The following is an 18,434-nucleotide window of genomic DNA, read 5'->3' as shown; positions in this document are numbered from 1 at the left end:
TTGTATGGTACCAACTGTTTGAGGTCCAATAATAGTGGTAGTAGGGATGGCTTTTGCTGTGATGGATGAGGGAACATGGTTCTGATACTGTCTCTGCATTTCTCAGAAAGGAAGTTGAATGTGCCGGAAGCTCTCTGTGTGTGTGTGTCTGAATGGCATATTCATGCAGAGCTAAAAATAGGTCATACTGAGACAGAAAAAAAAAACCCAGAACATGAAGTAGAAAGCCAAATAGGCTATTAGTTATTTTAAAAAGGTGATTGAATCTAGTGTAATGGGGAAGTGAAATGAACCCGAAGACTTTCTTTAAGCTTCTATATGCCCCAGGGCGTAACAAAGATCGTATGCTGGACTTGTAGATGATTCTTGTAGTGTGGGTGGTGGTGGAAATTTTAAATTTAACCAAATAAAATTATGCAGGGGATGGACAGAGTGGATAGGGAGATGCTCTTTACACTCTCACATAACACCAGAACCAGGGGACATCCACTAAAATTGAGTGTTGGGAGAGTTAGAACAGACAAAAGAAAATATTTCTTTACTCAGCGTGTGGTTGGTCTGTGGAACTCTTTGCCACAGGATGTGGTGATGGCAACTGGCCTGGATGCCTTTAAAAGGGGATTGGACAAGTTTCTGTAGGAAAAATCCATTATGGGGTACAAGCCATGATGTGTATGCGCAACCTCCTGATTTTAGAAATAGGTTATGTCAAAATGCCAGATGCAAGGGAGGGTACCAGAATAAGGTCTCTTGTTATCTGGTGTGCTCCCTGGGGCATTTGGTGGGCCGCTGTGAGATACAGGAAGCTGGACTTGATGGGCCTATGGCCTGATCCAGTGGGGCTGTTCTTAGGTTTATAGGTCATATTTCTCCTGTATTGCAGGAGTGGACAAGGCAGCTTACAATGTCAATTTTGAAAATTTAACAACAAAATAAAAGATCAGAACAAACAGCTAACTAAAACATAGGAAAGAGAAACTGACAAACAGCATAGTAGAATAGTCAAATGAAATCCAGAAAAAGCAAAATCATCATTACCGCCCACTTAAAAGAGGGTTTTATGAGAGAAGGAATACCATAACTGTGGAGTCACCACTGAAAAGACCCTGCTCCTGCCCCACCAGCTGCACCTCAGTAAGTGGTCATATGTAGAGCATAACCTCAGATATCGAATGCAGTGTATCAGCTAGTTGACAAGAGAGATTGCATATCTTTAGGCACCCAGGTCCCAAGCTGCATAAGGCTTTTAAAATAATAGTCAACACCTTGGACTGTGCTTGGAAACATACTGGAAGCTTACACAGCTCATGAAGCACTGCTGTAATATATTCTGCCTGATGAGGGTGTCCTAGAACACCCTTGATGTCTCATTACGGACCAGCTAGGGTTTTCAGACAATCTTCAAGGGCAGCCCCAAGTAAAGTATATTACAGTAGTTTGAATGAGTCGTGACAAAGGCATGGATCACCCTGTAGCCAGATCTGCCTTCCCTAGGAAAGGATCGTGAAACAGCTGAAACCGAGCAGAAGCATTTCTAGTTATAGCCACCACCTGCTCATCCAGGAGCCGGGCCTTACCTAGGAGCCAGCTGCTAATGAGGCGTCATCTGGAAAGTGCCGTTTTAAAATCTTTTTCTCACATTCCTTGCAAAAAATATTAAGGACCCGTTCAGATGTTATCCATGGGGGTCATTAGGAATCAACCTCTGGCTCGCATGTTGTTTGTCATGCTCTACTCCTCCCTGCTGTCCTTACTGTGAGATGACACTGAAACCCCAATCCTATCCTTCCCCCCCCGCCTATGTACCCATGCTGCCAGAGTGCATACTGCATACTGCAGGGGTGGGGGGGGTCTCAGAGGTCTCCTCTGGGAGGCCCTCTTGGATTAAGAGACTGTGGCAGGCAAGCAGGCATCTCCTTCTCCTACTGTCCCTGTTTACAAGGGACAGTCTTTCTGCCTCCTAGCCCTTGCTCCTGGTTAAATCATTTTCCCCGCTCTTGCTTTTCAGAAATGTAGATAAAATCCTGTTCATGCGAGTTGCTACAGTGTGGTCATTCTTCCGTATTCAGCTTCTCAAGGTCTCTAGAAGTTAAATCTCTGAGTGGGTGGGAGGATTCGTGCACCCAAACACTGAGGACCAAGCTACCCACGATAGTGAATGCGTCACTGACCCTGACATATTTCAATTTGTGTTGATAAGTAACAGCTGCATCAGGTCTCCCATGGTTTAAGACTGTGGTGAGGCTTTAACTGTACTCCCCCATTTAGTTCCAATCTAGATTCTCCCATCCCACAGCTGCCCTTGGCCTGGGAACCAAGCTTCCCACCTGCTGGCAACCTGGAATGGAATCGTGGCAGGGAGTGGGATGAAAGCCCCCAGCCCACTTATTACAGTCCAGGTCTATGGAGTACCCAATCCAGCTGAGCACATGAGGGCCAGTGCCAGGGATTTAGGCCCAGATCCTAACCAACTTTCCTGCACTGACACAGCTATGCCAATGGGGCATATGCTGCATCCTGCAGTTGGGTGGCAGTCATGGAGTCTTCCTCAATGTAAGGGAATGTTTGTTCCCTTACCTGGGCGCTCCATTGCCCTTACCTCAGTGCTGGAAAGTTGGTTAAGTTTGTTCCCTTAATGTCATATTTGATCTAGCCTGAAGGCTAGCCAAGGCTGTTTGATCTATTCTATCCCAAAAGCTGTGTGTTGCACAGCTGGCCATTTTACGTGCTGATCTATACCAGTAGATTAGAAATAGGATATTCAGATACAATAGGTATCCCAACATCCTTGGATAATGAAATCCATGGTTGGACCTTCTGAAGTTTACCAGTTTAGCGAAAATCGGAAGTGCTTGTCAGAAGGCCTGCTGGAGCCTTCTGACAGACAGTTCCAGTTTAGCAAAATCCAAAAGTGCCTTTCTGAGACCTCCAGGAGGACTTCTAAGGCCCTTGGAGGTAGCACGTGACCAAAGCCTCCCAGACATGACTGGAAGGCGCTTCCGGTTGTGTCTGGGAGGTCAGGTTAAGCTCTCCAGCACAGGTTCAGAACTTGTGCTGAGTCAAATCCACAGGTTTGGAACCCACAAATTAAAAGGGCACACCTGCGTTCTTGAACATTGCAAATCCCACTCAATAGTGAGAAAGTTTTGGCTTCTCGGTACCATTCCTAGGGCAGTCATGGCAAGAGCTGTGCAGTCAGGTAGTTCCATGTTAGCTTCCCTGGAGGTTTCTCACAGGCAGGTTAAATTTTCACTACACAAAATCCTTTCTTTATACTTCATGGACCAGAAATACGCCCAGTCCCTAGATGAACTCCGCCTTTGAATGAAGTTAGCTTGGAACTAGTTTTAATGCTTTGCCTGCTTGGGAACTATGTGTGCTATGCAGTATTGCAACAGAAAATGCGAGGAGTTGCATAACAGCGGAGCAGAAGCCAGTTTACACAACTCTCCTGCTCCATCCATGCTTATTGGAGGGAGTGGGGACTCCCCCGTTCTGTAAACGCAGGTGCCTGTGGCTTGCAAGCCCTCCTCCCTCCCAGCAGGCATTATAGGGAGGTCCATAGAGTTCAGTATTTTTATTTTTTGATATGTAGGTTTTACAATGAGGAGTTCCATTTATTCTTTTCAGACACATTCATTGTGGACAGGTTGCACATCCAGGGAGCAACTGGAGTCCGTGGAGACCGAATCCTAGAATCATTTTACAGAGTGTCAATAGCAGCTAAATCTGGTCTCTGGGATTCAGAGAATTATTAGAGATCAAGGAAGTTTGACTGAGGGATAGCAAAAAGGGTGTGTCGTTCTCATTTTTTACTGATGAGAAATTGTCCCACACAGAGAGAAGAGGATGATTTGCAGGCTGAACTTTGTATTATAATCCACTTGGTCTCCCTGCTTGTGTGGATGCTAGAGCATGCAGGCTAGCCTAGCTAAGAGTTTACACATCATAACCTCTCCTTCTTGCAGGCAAACTATGCAGCAGAGAGTCACTTTCCTGTACCCTATTGTTTATACCAGTGTTTCTCTACCAGTGGTATCAGTGGTTCTTGAGATGCTATCCAGTGGTACTTACAGTACCCCCAAACCCCTGCCACCTGGTTGCAAGACCAGCAACGCAATGTGACAAGCAGCTGTAGGAGGCAGACAGAGCTCCAGTGTAAGCTTTTCATGTGCACAAAAAAGCCTCCCATCCACCCTGAGCCTCTCATTAGTATTTGTCCCATTAACATAAGAATATAAGAACATAAGAACAGCCCACTGGATCATTGCATCTGGCCTCCCAACCCAGAAGTAACTGGTGCTGACATCATCACCAGTTACTTCCAGTGGTACTTCCAATAGATTGGACGATGTGGTGCAGAAGGGGACAAAATGCTGAAATGCTGGTTTATACTAATACCAAAGTGAGTAGCCATCAAGTATAAGCATCATATAGCCTTGGGGACAACTGATGCTAATCTGCGAGCACTCCATGCATTTAAATCATTGCATACGGGAGGAGCATATCAGCATTAACTATGTGGATTACTGGCAGAAGGAAGAGGCTTTCAGCAACCAAGGGGAACAGGGAGTAAAGATGCAAGCCTAGTTCCCTCGGAGCTGATAAACACGTACTTGGGCTGTTCTATTTCAGACTGCAGGCAGCAGGTCACACCATTGAATCATCCTCCTTTAAAAAAATTTCTGCACTTAAAAATCTAGCATGTCATGGAGAAGAGTTATAGTCTAGCCCACCACCTGATGTCATAGTTCTCTGTGTCAGCCCTCACCTGCAATCTAAAGTGGTACAGCCTAGACACAGGTTTACCACTTCAGTGAGAGCTAACCCCAAATCAGGTCGGCAATTTTCCACATTTTTCTTCTCATGGCACACTGATCTCTCTATGGTCTTTGCCTCTTGTGATGTCACTTCCGGCATCTGGGAGAATCTTCCAGATTCTGCAGCTCTGTTTCTAGAGCAACTGTCTGTAGTAACGAATTGTCTGTCCCTCTTCCTCCACAGGCAGAGGGAGAAAGAAGAACAATTTGTTACTACAGACAGTTGCCCTAGAAACAGAGCCGCAGAATCCAGAAGAGTTTTTCAGTTATTTTCAACCACTGTGCTCCAAACTCCCACGGCACACCTGCTGACCTTTTGAGGCACACCAGTGTGCCGCATCACAGCGGTTGGAAATCACTGATTTAAGTGGTTAACTTTGGTACCTGTGTCTGATATCACATTTTTTTCTTTACAGGGTTTGTGGGTTATTTCCTTTCAGTCCGGGCTCTAGCTGAGCTTGGGGTGTTCACTACTTCTGCATCTGCATAGTTATAGGCTATCTGTGACATTTGGGGCACTTGGAGGTAGGCTGTTGGGTCAACCTCACTCTCACTTCTTGCCCCCCCCCCCTTCTGATATGTCTCCAAAATAAAGGAGGGAGAAAAAAGGGACTTCCAAAAAAAAAAAAAAAAGTAGGAAAAGGCAAGACAGACCAAAAATGGGGAGGAGGCCAATCCCCTCCCATTTTTGGAGTGGAAGAAGGGATAGGGTTAGGGTCTTATCCAATTCTGCCTCCTCACTGGGAGGCTTTGTGGGGTGGCAAGGAAGTCTCTTCCTCCCAAGCTGTGCTGAGAGTCCTCAATCTGTAACTCACTTACGCCTGGCTTTGGAAGGTGCTTTTAAAGCCTTCCAGGCAGTTTCTGCAGATTCTAACTCCTTCCCTTCCTGATTATAGATCAGGATTCTCATTTACTGGCGAGACCCTGCTGCCTCATGCAGTTCCTGGTGTGCGGTCTTTCTCGTTGAGTCCCAAATGGGGCGATCTGAGGTTGCCCCACATCTTTGGACAAACCCTGACATTGAGTCACTGCCTCTGACTGGGGGCACAACGGTTCCTTGTTCTCATCTGTCCAATGTGCAGTAGAACATTCACACTTCCCCTCGTGTGAAGATTATATTTTTTTATTTTCCACTTTTTAAAACTGCCCTTCCTCCAAGAAGCTCAGGGCGCTCCTCACAACCCTATGAGGTAGGTGAGCCTGAGAGAGAGTGACTGGCCCAAGAAGCTTTATGGCTAAGCAGGAATTTGAACCCAGATCTTCCTGGTCTAAGTCCAACACCAGAACCACTACATCATCCTGACCAAAGAAAGATGCTCAAGCCATTTCCGCATTGGGAGTTTGTGCATTTTTCTTTGGGGGAAGCTGCAGAAAACAGTTTGGATGACTTGCTGGATGTGTGGGGAACAGGGAATATGAATGCAGAAGTTGTCTACGGGGAGAAGAAGTTGTCTTCTGCTGAGTCAGTCACTGGTCAAACTAGCTCAGCGTTGGCTGTGCTGATAGGTGGCAGGTTTTCAATGTTTCAGTCAGGAATTGTTTCTCTGCCCTACTGGCAGGCTAAATCTGGAACTTTCATCATAAAAAGTATGTGATCTCCCACTGGGCTAAAGCCCCTTTGCTTATGCATCAGCTTTTGCTTTTCAGTTTCCTCCACCTCCCACAAAGCTTTGCAGAGCTAAACTGATGACTCAGGGAAATGGCATTGTTCAAGTCCTTTTTTTCTTCTCCTCTCCTAGTTTCTTCCCATGCAATGACCCAGCAGCCACAGGATGAATTCGACAGCAGTGTGGCACAGGCACTAGATTGGATGAAGACCATTCAGGAACGATTGCGGATCAATGACAACACCAAGGGGCCTCGATCTGCCTTGGAGGCCAGGCTGCGGGACACAGAGGTAGGGAAATTCTACTCTTCAAACACAGTTCAGTAGCATTATTGCCATGGCTGTGGTTACCATCAAGTTCTCGCCCAGAGGAATGATTTCAGGTGTCTCTGACATTAAAGTTGTAGTGGCTGGATATGCCAAACAGGGACTCCTCAAAGGTGACACCAACATTATGGATCTCCCTCCTATAGGAAGTTTGTCTTGTTCCTTCCTTGGTGGTGTTTTGATGCTTGGCAAATTCAGTGCCATTTCAGAAGGTTTCAGGGTTCCATGACACACGGCCCAGTCCTATGATCGCCCTGCGCCCTCCTGGGGTACCGCTATTGTGCGCTTGCCAAACTGTGACTATAAATGTGCTGCAGAGGCTTAGATTGGCACCAGTAAGTTGGTGGCAGAGGTGTGCCATGGGGGAGGGTGTCCCTGTCCACATTATTGGGGACCACCATCAAGAAGACTCTTGATTCAAGTATCGTAGCTTTGATAGACCTGTCCTTTGGTGTCTAATCCTTTTCAATAGCCATTTAGAGCCCAGTCCTATCCACGTTTCCAGCTCTGATGCAGCCATGCCAGTATCCAGCCATGCTGCATTGCAGCTGCACCAGCACTGGAAAGTTGGGTAGGATTGGGCTCTTAGTTATCTCCATCATCTCACTTTGTGACTGTCAGTTCCTGAAAACCTGTATTGCTATAATTAGACTCTGTTGTGAGATCCAGTGTAGTCCCGTGAAGCATGAGCTGAGCCTTTGTCCCTAGCATGGTTGTAGTTTTTTCCACTTTGCCCTGTGTTCCCCCCCCATTGTTAGTAATTCAGGGCGCAATCCAGCCCTTGACCTTGGCCAGCCAAAGGGACACTTGCGCCTCCTCAGGAGTTGGCTAGGCCAGTGCTAGGCTGGAACAAGCCTCTGTGCCGATGGAGGCACTGAAGCTTGCGTCGGCCTAGCAAGCCTCTGAGGTAGGCGGGGAGGGGGTGGGGAGGGGTCGGGGAGGAGGCAGGAGGGAGGAGTTACTGGGCAGGGGGAGGGCAGGCACTGGGCAGCCCTGAGGGCACGCGGGGAGCAGGAGGTGGGCCTGGGATCCAGTAGTTATGCCAGATCCAACCCCCCCACCCATTTCCAGGGAGAACAGAGTGGCTTCAAGTCGCTCCGCTCTCCTCAGACTTGTGCCACCTCAAGAGGTGACACAAGCCTGAGGAGTCCCATAGGGGAAAGCGCACCTTTCCCAGAGGTAAGGGGAAAAGTTTCCCCTTGCCTCTAGCTGAGCTGCTTTTGGCCCCTATGCTGCGCTGGATACAGCACAAGCCTCCTGGCTTGCCTGTTCCAGCGCAGGGTAGGATTGCGCCCTCGATTAGTTAATGTCAGTTTGTATTCACACCATCATCATATCATGTAGACATTTATTTATTTAATGAATTTATCCCCTGCTTTCCCCCCACATTTGGGGGCATCCAGGGCAGATAACAGCATATCAAACAAATAAATAGAAGTAGAAAGCATCACTAAAATTACAAATTACAATTATATTAATCTACCTACTGTTTGCTCTTTCCAAGCAAGGTGGCTTATACCCAAGCTTGATTCTATGATTTCTTTCTCAATAATCTCTTAATGAAAACCTCAACCAAGGAAAGTAAATTAAAAATAGTATGAAGAATAAATATGTGACATTGCCACTGATTTTCTCAAGGAAGTGTATTCAGCTTCCTGTCTCTGAACACTAAAGAGCTCTGAAACTTGGGCTACATTTTATTTATAGATCCTAGTTGCCTTGTTCGGTTTCTGTTTTGTGTTAGGCTGAATTGAAGTTAGCTTTATGGACACACCAGGGCCTCTGAGAGGAATTTTATCAGGGGGAGAAAGTTTATTTGCAAAGGGGGAGGGGTGAAACAGAGCAGGGGAGATGGTGATGGGTGAGCAGAATAGGGGCAGGAAGGGATGAAGCAGGGTGAGAGGAGGGTAGAGACAGTTGGAAAAATCTTTGGAGCCCAGGTCTACCCACCCATATGGCATCAGTATCTCCAGTCATGGTAGTATGTGTCCCCAGCATCCCGTACGGGCAACAAATCTGAGTAGATAGGAAAATGTCAGATTCCAGGAAATTTCTGGGCCCCCTCCTTTGGCTCCTGGGCCCCCCTTTTGACCCTGGGCCTGGGAACAAATTACCCCCTTTACCCCCCTCTCCTAGGCCCTGGGACACACAACCTGATTCAGGCAACTCTGGGAGCAACAGCAGGGATGAAGCCTAAGGTGAATTGAGATGCCACAGCCAGACCGTAATTGGCCATCAGGGACATGCTCTGTGCAGCTTGAATGCTTAGCCTCTTCACTCCTTCCTCCCATCACATGCTCTGATTATCTCCTTCACTTCCTGTTCTACAGGAACCATCATTTTTCATGACACCTGAATCAAACAACCTGTGATAGCTGTTCAGTATTGTTTGCCTCCAAGTCATGGGAAGATCCCAGCTAATCCCTGTTGTCTTCAGGTTGGGCTGGGAAAAAGACTATCTTTTCTCCTGAGACCCATTGCCAATTGGCATAGACAGTATTGATCTAGATCAAAGGTTCCCAAACTGTGTGGGTTAGGATCAACTGGTGGGTCATGACCTAATTTTGGGTGGGTCACCAAATGGTGATGAAAAGATCTGATAACTAATTGCCTCAATTGGCTACTTAAAAATCAAAAATCAGATACTGTAGCTACTCGTAATTAACCTGCAAAGAGTTGAACTCCTGCAGTTTGCAAGCATGTGTAAATATAGGGAGATAAATGTTTGAGGGTCTTTTTCTGGTTAGTATTATAAATAAAACATTTCTTTCTAGAACTCTTTTTTAAAAAGTCTGATAAACCTAGGTGGGTCCTGATAGAGCATCTTTTGAAAAAGTGGGTCCCGGTGCTAAAATGTTTGGAAACTGCTGATCTAGATGAACCATTGGCTTGACTCAGTTCAAGACAGCTGCCTACACCTGTACATGAGCTTAGGACCCAATCCTAAACAGGGTCAGAGCTCCAGCATCAGGTGTCACAAACATGCCATAAGGCATGTCCACAACACCCTGTGAGGAGTCAGCACCAGCCAGGGATCCAGCTGGATGTTGCGCAGAGCTAGGTAAGAGCTCTGGACAGTGGTGAGGACCTGGTGGGGGGAGTGTTCCAGGGCAGAGGGAGGAACAGGGGTGGAAGAGGGTTGGGACCGACAGAGCTGTGCTCTGCTGGATCCTGAACTCTATATCAGGCAGGAAGTCCCAACATGGAGTCTCAAGTCTACACTGACAAAATAGCAGGTACAGACTTGAGAAGCCCCATTACAGGGCTTGGGGCTTCCCCTGAGAAGACGTCTGGCGGTCTCGGCAATGCTGCTGGATGTAGCAGTAGCCATTTTGTTGCCACTGCACCTGGCGGAGCTGCTGGCTTTAGGATTGGGCTGTTAATGAACTGTGGGCCACTTACTGGTTTCATTCAAATGTCTTCTCGTTAAAATGTGTCTCTGAATGGATTCTTTTATACAGAAAATAACTTGTAGCAAAGGATCAGAATTAAGAAACTGCAACATTTTAAGTCCTTACATTTCCAACTTTGAAAAGTTTATGGTCCCAAAAAGGAACTTCTTAAAAATTCCCAGAAATCTATGGTTATGGCTTCAGTTTCGCCTGTAATTCTTTCCAACAGAAAATTTGTGCACTGGAACCTGAAGGCCGGTTGAAAATGGACTTGGTTCTCATGAGGGCTGATACTCTCCTTCAGTGCATCAGTGAGGAGAAAAAGCACGAGATACTAACCAGATTAAAAGATATTAAATCCATGTGGGAAGAAACAGCCATATACATTACTCATTGTCACAGGTAAGATTGCCATATACTGCCCCCCTACAGGTCTAAAACCAATGTTCTCCAGGTCTAGAACAAAGCCTTAACCAGTGATTGGTCTGAGAGTAATGGTCTTGCTTGGTCCCTCCTTCTTCATACTTTCAGGACATCTCATACTCAAATTGGCATCCTAGCATGATCTGTAACCCCTTCTGAGCCAGGTGAAACTCCTATCCTGAACACTGCATTGGTCCCTACAGCGTTGACCCATCCTTGAGGCCAACTGAAGCTGTCACCTCAGGAACCAATTTGGTATAAATAAATATTTATTTTCCCATTTCTGTCCACCTATTGGCCTTCTCTGCTCCTCCTTTTCCTTCCACTCCCTGGATTGGAAAAGGAAGAGGGGGAAAAAGAGGAAAAGGAATTGTGGAGGGGAGTGGTACTGACCCATCAGTGGCCAAGGGGAGATAGCATTTGCTATGCCACCTCAAGCTTTAGGAGGTCTTGAGCCAGCTCTGGGTCCCCATATGTAGTGAGCAAAGGCCCTTAGAGGAATTTTATCAGGGGTTCAAAGTTTCTTTGGGGCCCCTTCCCTTCTCCATTAGTCACTCCTCACAGACCTCACAGACTGCCCGTCTCTGTTGCCAACACTGCTCCTCCACATGTACACGTGTGACGTACATGTGTCATGCGCACATAACTAAAATTGGGAACGTTAGCAAGCAAGAGGTCAAATCTAGCATTGTGACAAGGTTTGGGATCGTTGACATGGATGAGCAGTGCAACCAATCCCAAAGTGCCTCAAAAATTAGGCTAACAGTAACCACAAGACAGAGCTTTTCAAAGAAGATAATGAGTTTAGTAAAGAAATAATCTTTTGGGGGAAGAGAGTGAGAGAGAAAAAGAGAGAGAGATCAAAAAAGGGGAGAGATCACCTATCCTAGTCTGCTGGTTTGCTTGAGTGTGAAGTCCTTCTTGAACAGCAAGGCAGGGCTGCAAAATTCCCAGGTTGAACAAACTCTGCTCTGTTCCAGTGTCTTGTCTCTGTCCTTGTGTCTTCTTCCTTTTTCTTGCCGTGTTGACTAGTCAGTCTCTCTCCTTCTTGTGTCTTGTGTCGACTAGTTTTTGTCTTGCCCCTCTCTTCTACCTTGTTCTAATCTGCTTCCAGAGCAGGGAAGTTATATGACTTTTTACAAAGGAATATCTGCAGGATTAAGGAGTTTGGAGAGCTTCTTGGGTGATGCATTTTGGGCTTCTTGGCCTTGATTGAGTCAGAAAAGAGCTTGATGGCCCATCCAGGAAGTTTCTACTGAAAAATGATGTGGCAAGGTGTGTTATCTCAGGAAGGACTTCTTGGCCTAGAGTCTGAAAAGGAACTACTCATATGGGCCTTTTTTTTGGTTGGCAACCTTCAGTCTCAAAAGACTATGGTATATGCCTACAGCACCCGGTATTCCCAGGCGGTCTCCCATCCAAGTACTAACCAGGCCTGACCCTGCTTAGCTTCCAAGATCAGACAAGATCAGGCATGTGCAGGGTAATGTGCCATTGTAATTCAATTTAACATTCAGGCAGGACTTGTTCTTGCTAGCTATCCTTTGTCAGACCTCAAGCACCCAGATTTAATCAACCATAGAGGGGCCTTTCCTTGGGAGTCAGCAAAATCTCATCCCTTTTGCACTTCAGGGAGGCCTGCCCAACTCTGAAACCAAGATGGAGTCAGTTTAAACTGGACACGTGTTTGGGGAAAGAGGGTGTCTATAACTCTCCTGTGGCTCCTGGCCCCCTTTTTGACCCCGGATCCACATACAGTGTGCTCCTTGCACCTCCCTGAGGCCGTGGGAGTGAGCCTGTATTTGCAACTACTGTGTTTGTTCTCCCTCACAGCACCTTTGTAACATGCATATATGGTACATACAAGACACGCAGGAATTAGTCCTGCTTCATATAACATCTGTCTTCTCCTCTTTCTGCAAACAGCCGTATTGAGTGGGTGTGGCTGCACTGGAGTGAATACTTAAAGGCCCAAGATGAATTTTATGCATGGATTCACAACATGAAGGTTACCCTGGAGCCTGACATTGAGCTCCAGCTTGGCTTAAAAGAGAAGCAGTGGCAACTCAACCATGCCCAGGTCCTGCTAAATAATGTGCTAAATCAGTCGGCCCTGCTGGAAAGGCTACTGGAAGAAGCTGCGTCTTTGTATAACAGAATTGGAGATCCTAGTGTAGATGAAGATGTCCAGAAAAAGATGAAGGACGAATATGAAGAAATCAAGAATGAAGCCCAGGTAAGGAGAACTCAGGGTGAGGACAGTCATTGCGTTAAAGCAGAAGTTTCACTTCTTCACTCCATCTGGTGTGAGTGTTAATCTTGAGTTTGTTGGGCTAGTGCTGTCTGTTCATGAGTTCTAAATGACAAGTAGGGGATCCTCTCTAGAAGCTTGACCTGGAACTCCTTTGGGTCACTTCCAGACCTGTTTGTTCAGTGCTTCTACTCAATTGAAATACAGGGTGTTTCAAAGACAATTTAAACACATTTCTAATGAACTCTAATTCATACGTACCTCATTGTAGAAAACCTGCAAGACTCAAATGTCTAAGATAAGCGGAAGAGGCATGCAGAACCATCCCAACACAGTCGTCAGTGAATGTCTGCAGCTCCCTTACAGTCCAATCCAAACGGAATCCCACTCCCATCTGTGAAGCTGCACCAACAGAGTGCATGCTGCATCCAGTGGGGTGACGACTGTGCAGTCCGGAGGTATCCTCAAGGTAAGGGAACTTCTGTTCCCCTGCCTTGGGGTAAGCCTCTGATAATAGGTCTCCTCAGATCTATGCAATTTTGCTAGAGCAGAATTGAGGGGAGTAAGAGAGAGGGAATAAAGATAGGATCCTGGCGCATGCTAATGCCATTGGGATTCACCCCCCTCCCCTGTCCTGCCTCGCACCTGCCCCCAACCAGACACTCCCTCCTTCCTCACCCTCCCTGCCCCATTCCTGCTATCACCACCCCTGCCGCCAACTTACTGTTGCTAGCAATGAGACCTCTTTGCTAGCCTGCATGTGTGGCCACCAGCCATGTACACTTGCGGCCTCATCATGTTGCACCGTTACAGTGACCTGGCCACCACAGTGGCACTTCCACTAGCAGAATGCGCATTCTACTGGCAGAAAGCCCACTTTGTATTGGGCTGTTAATCAGTTATGTCAGCAGTGTATGTGGCTGAACGCACTGCAATCCTTCCACTCCGTCTCTCCCCTAAGTCCTCTGTAAAAAAAAAAAAATTTTTTAATTATCAGCAGTGTGTACATACCAATGGGGAACATTTTGAGCATTTGATCAGTGGCATTCCCAGAGGGGGACACACCACTAAGATTTGCAGGGCGCTTCAATACTCAATGTAAGCTGCCCCTCCCCCTCACCATTGGAGCCATTCCGGCTGACAAGAGCAACATGGAGAAGACACCTTCATGTTTCTCTCACCATCCGGAATGGGAGGAAGGGGCAAATTGGGGCACCCTGCAAAACTTAGCTCTGTGTCCCCTTCCAGGATTGCCACTGCACTTGATCTAATTCATTAACTACTTGAGTAACTAACCAGTTAATTAACTGGGTCAAGCAACTGCTTCTGGGATTCACCAAATGCAGTATATATAGATATAGATATATGAATTATAGAATAATAAATATGACACTACAAAGTGTGTGTACGTATTTGGGGGAACACCCAGTATTTCTACATCTTTTTGTTGTCCGTTTTTTTCCACTCCCAGCTTTCAGCATGACTCAGCCTAAAAGGTTTATTGGCAGCCAGTTTGTAAGAAAATGTAAATAATTACTGGAGACATCCTGTCTTTCCAGCATTATCAGGAAGTCAGTGACATTTCAATACTCAGTTTAGATTGGTAGAAAACATCTGTGCTATATCATTTCTACTTGGTTTGATTGGTCCTTATTAGTTCCAGCTGCCCTGGCTGGCAAAGTAATCAAAGCAGATGACAACTGGACCAATGGGCAGTCTTTGTTGGGTGGTCATCAGTGGTGGGATTCAGCAGGTTCTCACCTATTCTATAGAACCCCTACCTAATCCAGCTGTTGGTTGTAAGAACAGTTTGCTGGCCAGGGAGCTCGCGCCTTGAAATGTCAGGGCTAACTCTCCTGGGGGCAGCAGCCGTGTGGGGCCAACCCGTCCCGGTGGAAAGGGGGTCGCTCCCAGCGGGTGCAAAAGCAATAGAACAGCATTTCTCAACCAGTAGTACTCATACCACCAGTGGTACTTGAGGTGGTGCCCAGTGGTACTCATGGCAGGACCCCCCCCCCCAGACCTCCACTGCCTGGCAGTGAGACCAGCAATACGATGCAACAAACAGTGGTAGGAGGCTCAGTTCTGCTTTTCTTGCACTCAAAAAAGCCCTCCCATCTACCCTGGGAGCCCAATCCTATGCATGTCTACTCAGAAGTAAGTTCCATTATAGTCAATGGGGCTTACTACCAGGAAAAAATGGATAGGATTGTAGCCTGAGCCTCTTGCCGTGGTTTGTTCCATCATGTCTGGCCTCTTAGTATGGAAATAACTGGTGATAAAGTCATTCCAGTTACTTCCAGTTGTACTTCCCAGAGGTGGGCCATGCAAAATGGCGAGAGGCACATGCTGAGGAATGCTGTAATAGAACAAAAAAGAAGGGGAGATGTAAAGATGTTACTATGCTGTTGTTGCTTTTGGTTGATGATGAGGTGTCAGACTATGTGCTCAGTGCACTTTTGCTGACCAGATGTTCACCACTAAAAGTGAACCAGATCCTTGAGAGGATTGACTGCTCTGGTAAAAATCACCAAGTTCCCACTGAGAAGGAAGGTGGCCCAGCTCAAAGCCCAGTGCAGCAAGTTGGTTTGTGCAGATGTGAAGGTGCTAAGCTGCTGTGGTGTCTCCAGAGGTTGGTAACCTGGAGCTCTGGCAGTTCCCACCTCCTCTTCTTGGTGCCTTCCTGATTTCATTATACAACTGCCTTGAGAATTCAAGAAAAAATGTCCATTTGAAGTGTGCATTTCAGCCACATGTTTATCCTCCTTGGAAACTAGTGGCCAGAAGCCTGTAAGTATGACTATAGAGGACAGAATTGCAGCCTTGCAATTTGGATTTAGACATTGGGTTAAAGTTACAGTGCAATCCTATGACTGTCTACTCAGAAGTAAGTCCCATTATGTTCAATGGGACTTACTCCCAGGAAAGTGTGTACTGTACAGTATAGGAGTGCAGCCATAGTCTTTCAACTTCCTTTGCGGCAGACAATTGAAGCTGAGTTGCTCATTGCTCATTAGGACATAGAACCTGTTGTTAATTTATTTGAATCCCACCACTGGTGGTCATCTTATGTAGACTAATAATGACCTATGCCAGAGCTTCTCAAAAGTTATGAGCTTGGGTGGGGCAGTGAACTTACCATTCCTTCTGAACTCCTTTATACTGAATTGCACCATTCGTGCATCTAACCCAGTACAATTGACTGCAGTTTTCTTGGGCCTCAGGATGTATGCTGTGGCATGCATTAGTTGCTGCATGCAAGAGTCTTTGGATCAGTGTGAATAGATACTAAATAGTGTTTTCACAAGAAGTGCTATCCCCTCCCCTGTCACCTCACTCACCTTCCTGGCCATAGGGTCCCCCTGGTTGCTCCAATGGTTGACCAGCAGGCAAGATTTAGGCAAGCCAACTGCTGTTTGCAGGGTTCCTAGCCAAGACAGAACAGCGGTGAGAGCAGCCACTGTTGCTTGCAACAGCAACGGCTCATCCTCTTGCATGGGGGGTTTCAAACTGAATACTGTGGTGGTGGTGGATCCAGACATCTTGCTCCTTGTTTCACCCCTTCTTGGAGGAGACAGGCTGACTGTTGTTTTCCATATTGTACTGCAACACCACCAGATGGCCAGAGGGTGGTACTGCAGCTACCTGCGCATTAGGAATCAGGTAACAGGGTCGAGCTGGCAGGGTCCCATCTGGCCCTTTAAGTTTACTGATGCTATCACTGATGCTTACTGATGCATCAGACTTTAGTGCAGCCACATTTTGGAATACTGTGCACAGTTCTGGTCATTCACCTCAAAAGATGTGTAGAAACAGTGCAGAAAAGTACAAACAAAAGTATCAAGGAGGGGGAGACATTTTCCCTATAAGGAAACCTTACAGCATTTGAGGCTTTTTCGTTTAGGTGAAAAAGATGAGTAAGGGCCTAGTCCCATCCAAATTTCCAGCACCAATGTAACCACAATGCAGCCCCAAGGGAAGGGAACAAACATTCCCTAACCTTGAGGAGGCCTCTGTAACTGTTCCCCCCCCCCCACTGTAGGATGCAGCGCACGTTGTATTGTCACAGCTGCAACGGCACTGCAAAGTTGGATAGGATTGGGCCCTTGAACGGGGGGGGGGGAGTGTGACAGAAGAGTATAAAATTACGGCTGATGCAAAGAAAGACAAGAGACAATATTCTCCCTCATAATAGTGGAACTTGAAGGCAGCCAATAAAATTGATAGGCTTCAGGACTGACAAAAGGGATTCCTCCTTCACTCAATGTGGAATTAGCTTTTGGAACTCACAATCACAGGAAGTGGTGATGGCTACAGGCTTGAATGCCTTTTAAAGGGGGTTAGACAAATGTGTGGAGAAGCCAGGAGTGTTCTGTGGTTGCTGACTGGTAACCATGATCACTTCAGCCTCTTACTTCAAAGCCAGCGTGCCTGGCTGTAAACAGCAATTGAGCCCTCTTGCTTCCTTGCACTGTGTCTTGGCTTCCTGTAAGCATCTGGTTGACCACTATGAGAAACAGAAACCAGGGCTAGATGAATCCTTTGTTTGAAACAGCATGGAGGTTTCTTTTTATACACGTGAGCGAATGACTTGGTCAGGGGGTTGACTGACCCTGGAGCTACTACTCCAGTTCCAATTTGTAGCAGTTTCCTGGCCCCCACACACCCCACCCCCCACTTCCCTGATGCAATGATAACAAAGTGAAACTCTCCTGGCTGTTGGATGGTTTTATATGGGATATATTTTAACAGCTTGCTGCTTTTATTGTAGTGATATGTGTACTGTTGTTTTTCATCCTTCTAAATGTCTTGAAGTTTCCTAGGATATACAGTACATTTGTTTCATCATGTGGTAGGATAGGAATTTATATCATCATTGTCGTCATCATACATAAATTGCCTGTGCATTTTTTGGTATCTCATTACAATCAAAAGGGCTACAGTTTTGGAAGGCTCACACAGGCCCCCTAGTGGCTTTGTCCCTTTGGAAACATTATTATCAACATGATGAATGCAAAACTAAGCATTGTTTAAGAGCGTACTGTACTTTTTTCTCTACTGTTCTGTTTTCTGGGTACAAAATCCGGAATTTTTAAAAATCAGTTATTCATCACAGATTTTACTTCTCTCTTTCTTTACAAAAAAGTGTGCGTGTGTGCCAGTGTGCGAGTGAGTTGGAGGGAGGGAGGGAGACCTTGCAGGACCTCTTCAATGGTCACTGAATTCAACACTGAATAATTACAGCACAATTAGTGTCAGGACTTGGTGCTTTGTCTTCAGGCGGGACACAAGCCTCCAATTCCTGAAGCAGCCAAGTGAGGTGGGAAAGAGGAAAGAAGAAGCTCTTTTTGTTCTTAGTTTTAAAAGCACATGAAGTATGAGGAGAAGGATGCATTTCGCTCTCCCCCATCTCTGATGTCTCTCCTGTTACAGCGCAGAGTGCAACTGCTTGAAAAGGTCACCAGAGAACACGAGCAATACAAGAGTAACGTGGACCAGTTTCAGCTGTGGCTCACCAGTCTGACGGACAGATTAAACTGCTGCCTTGGTCAAGAAACCAAACTGCCTGCAGAAAATAGAATTAAATTATTGCAGGTACGGGGATGTCAGTGGGG

General features: G+C 46.4%; 1 protein-coding gene and 1 pseudogene across 1 annotated transcript in view; one reads left to right on the top strand and one right to left on the bottom strand.

Moving 5' to 3' along the window:
* Positions 1 to 18,434, top strand: part of SYNE3 (spectrin repeat containing nuclear envelope family member 3) — a 92,206-nt gene that overhangs the window by 31,788 nt on the left and 41,984 nt on the right. The window contains exons 3-6 of the mRNA XM_066628665.1: positions 6,560 to 6,717; positions 10,375 to 10,547; positions 12,495 to 12,804; positions 18,253 to 18,414. Coding sequence (XP_066484762.1) covers positions 6,574 to 6,717; positions 10,375 to 10,547; positions 12,495 to 12,804; positions 18,253 to 18,414 — 789 coding nt within the window. The 5' untranslated portion in view covers positions 6,560 to 6,573. The remainder of the gene's footprint in view (positions 1 to 6,559; positions 6,718 to 10,374; positions 10,548 to 12,494; positions 12,805 to 18,252; positions 18,415 to 18,434) is intronic.
* On the bottom strand, positions 11,950 to 12,067 carry LOC136637399 (5S ribosomal RNA; annotated as a pseudogene).

The sequence above is a fragment of the Tiliqua scincoides genome, chromosome 1 (genome assembly GCF_035046505.1).
Source record: "Tiliqua scincoides isolate rTilSci1 chromosome 1, rTilSci1.hap2, whole genome shotgun sequence".
Classification (NCBI taxonomy): Eukaryota; Metazoa; Chordata; class Lepidosauria; order Squamata; family Scincidae; genus Tiliqua; species Tiliqua scincoides.
Note: the sequence above shows the minus strand (reverse complement) of the source record. Positions and strands in the feature narration are given on the sequence as shown.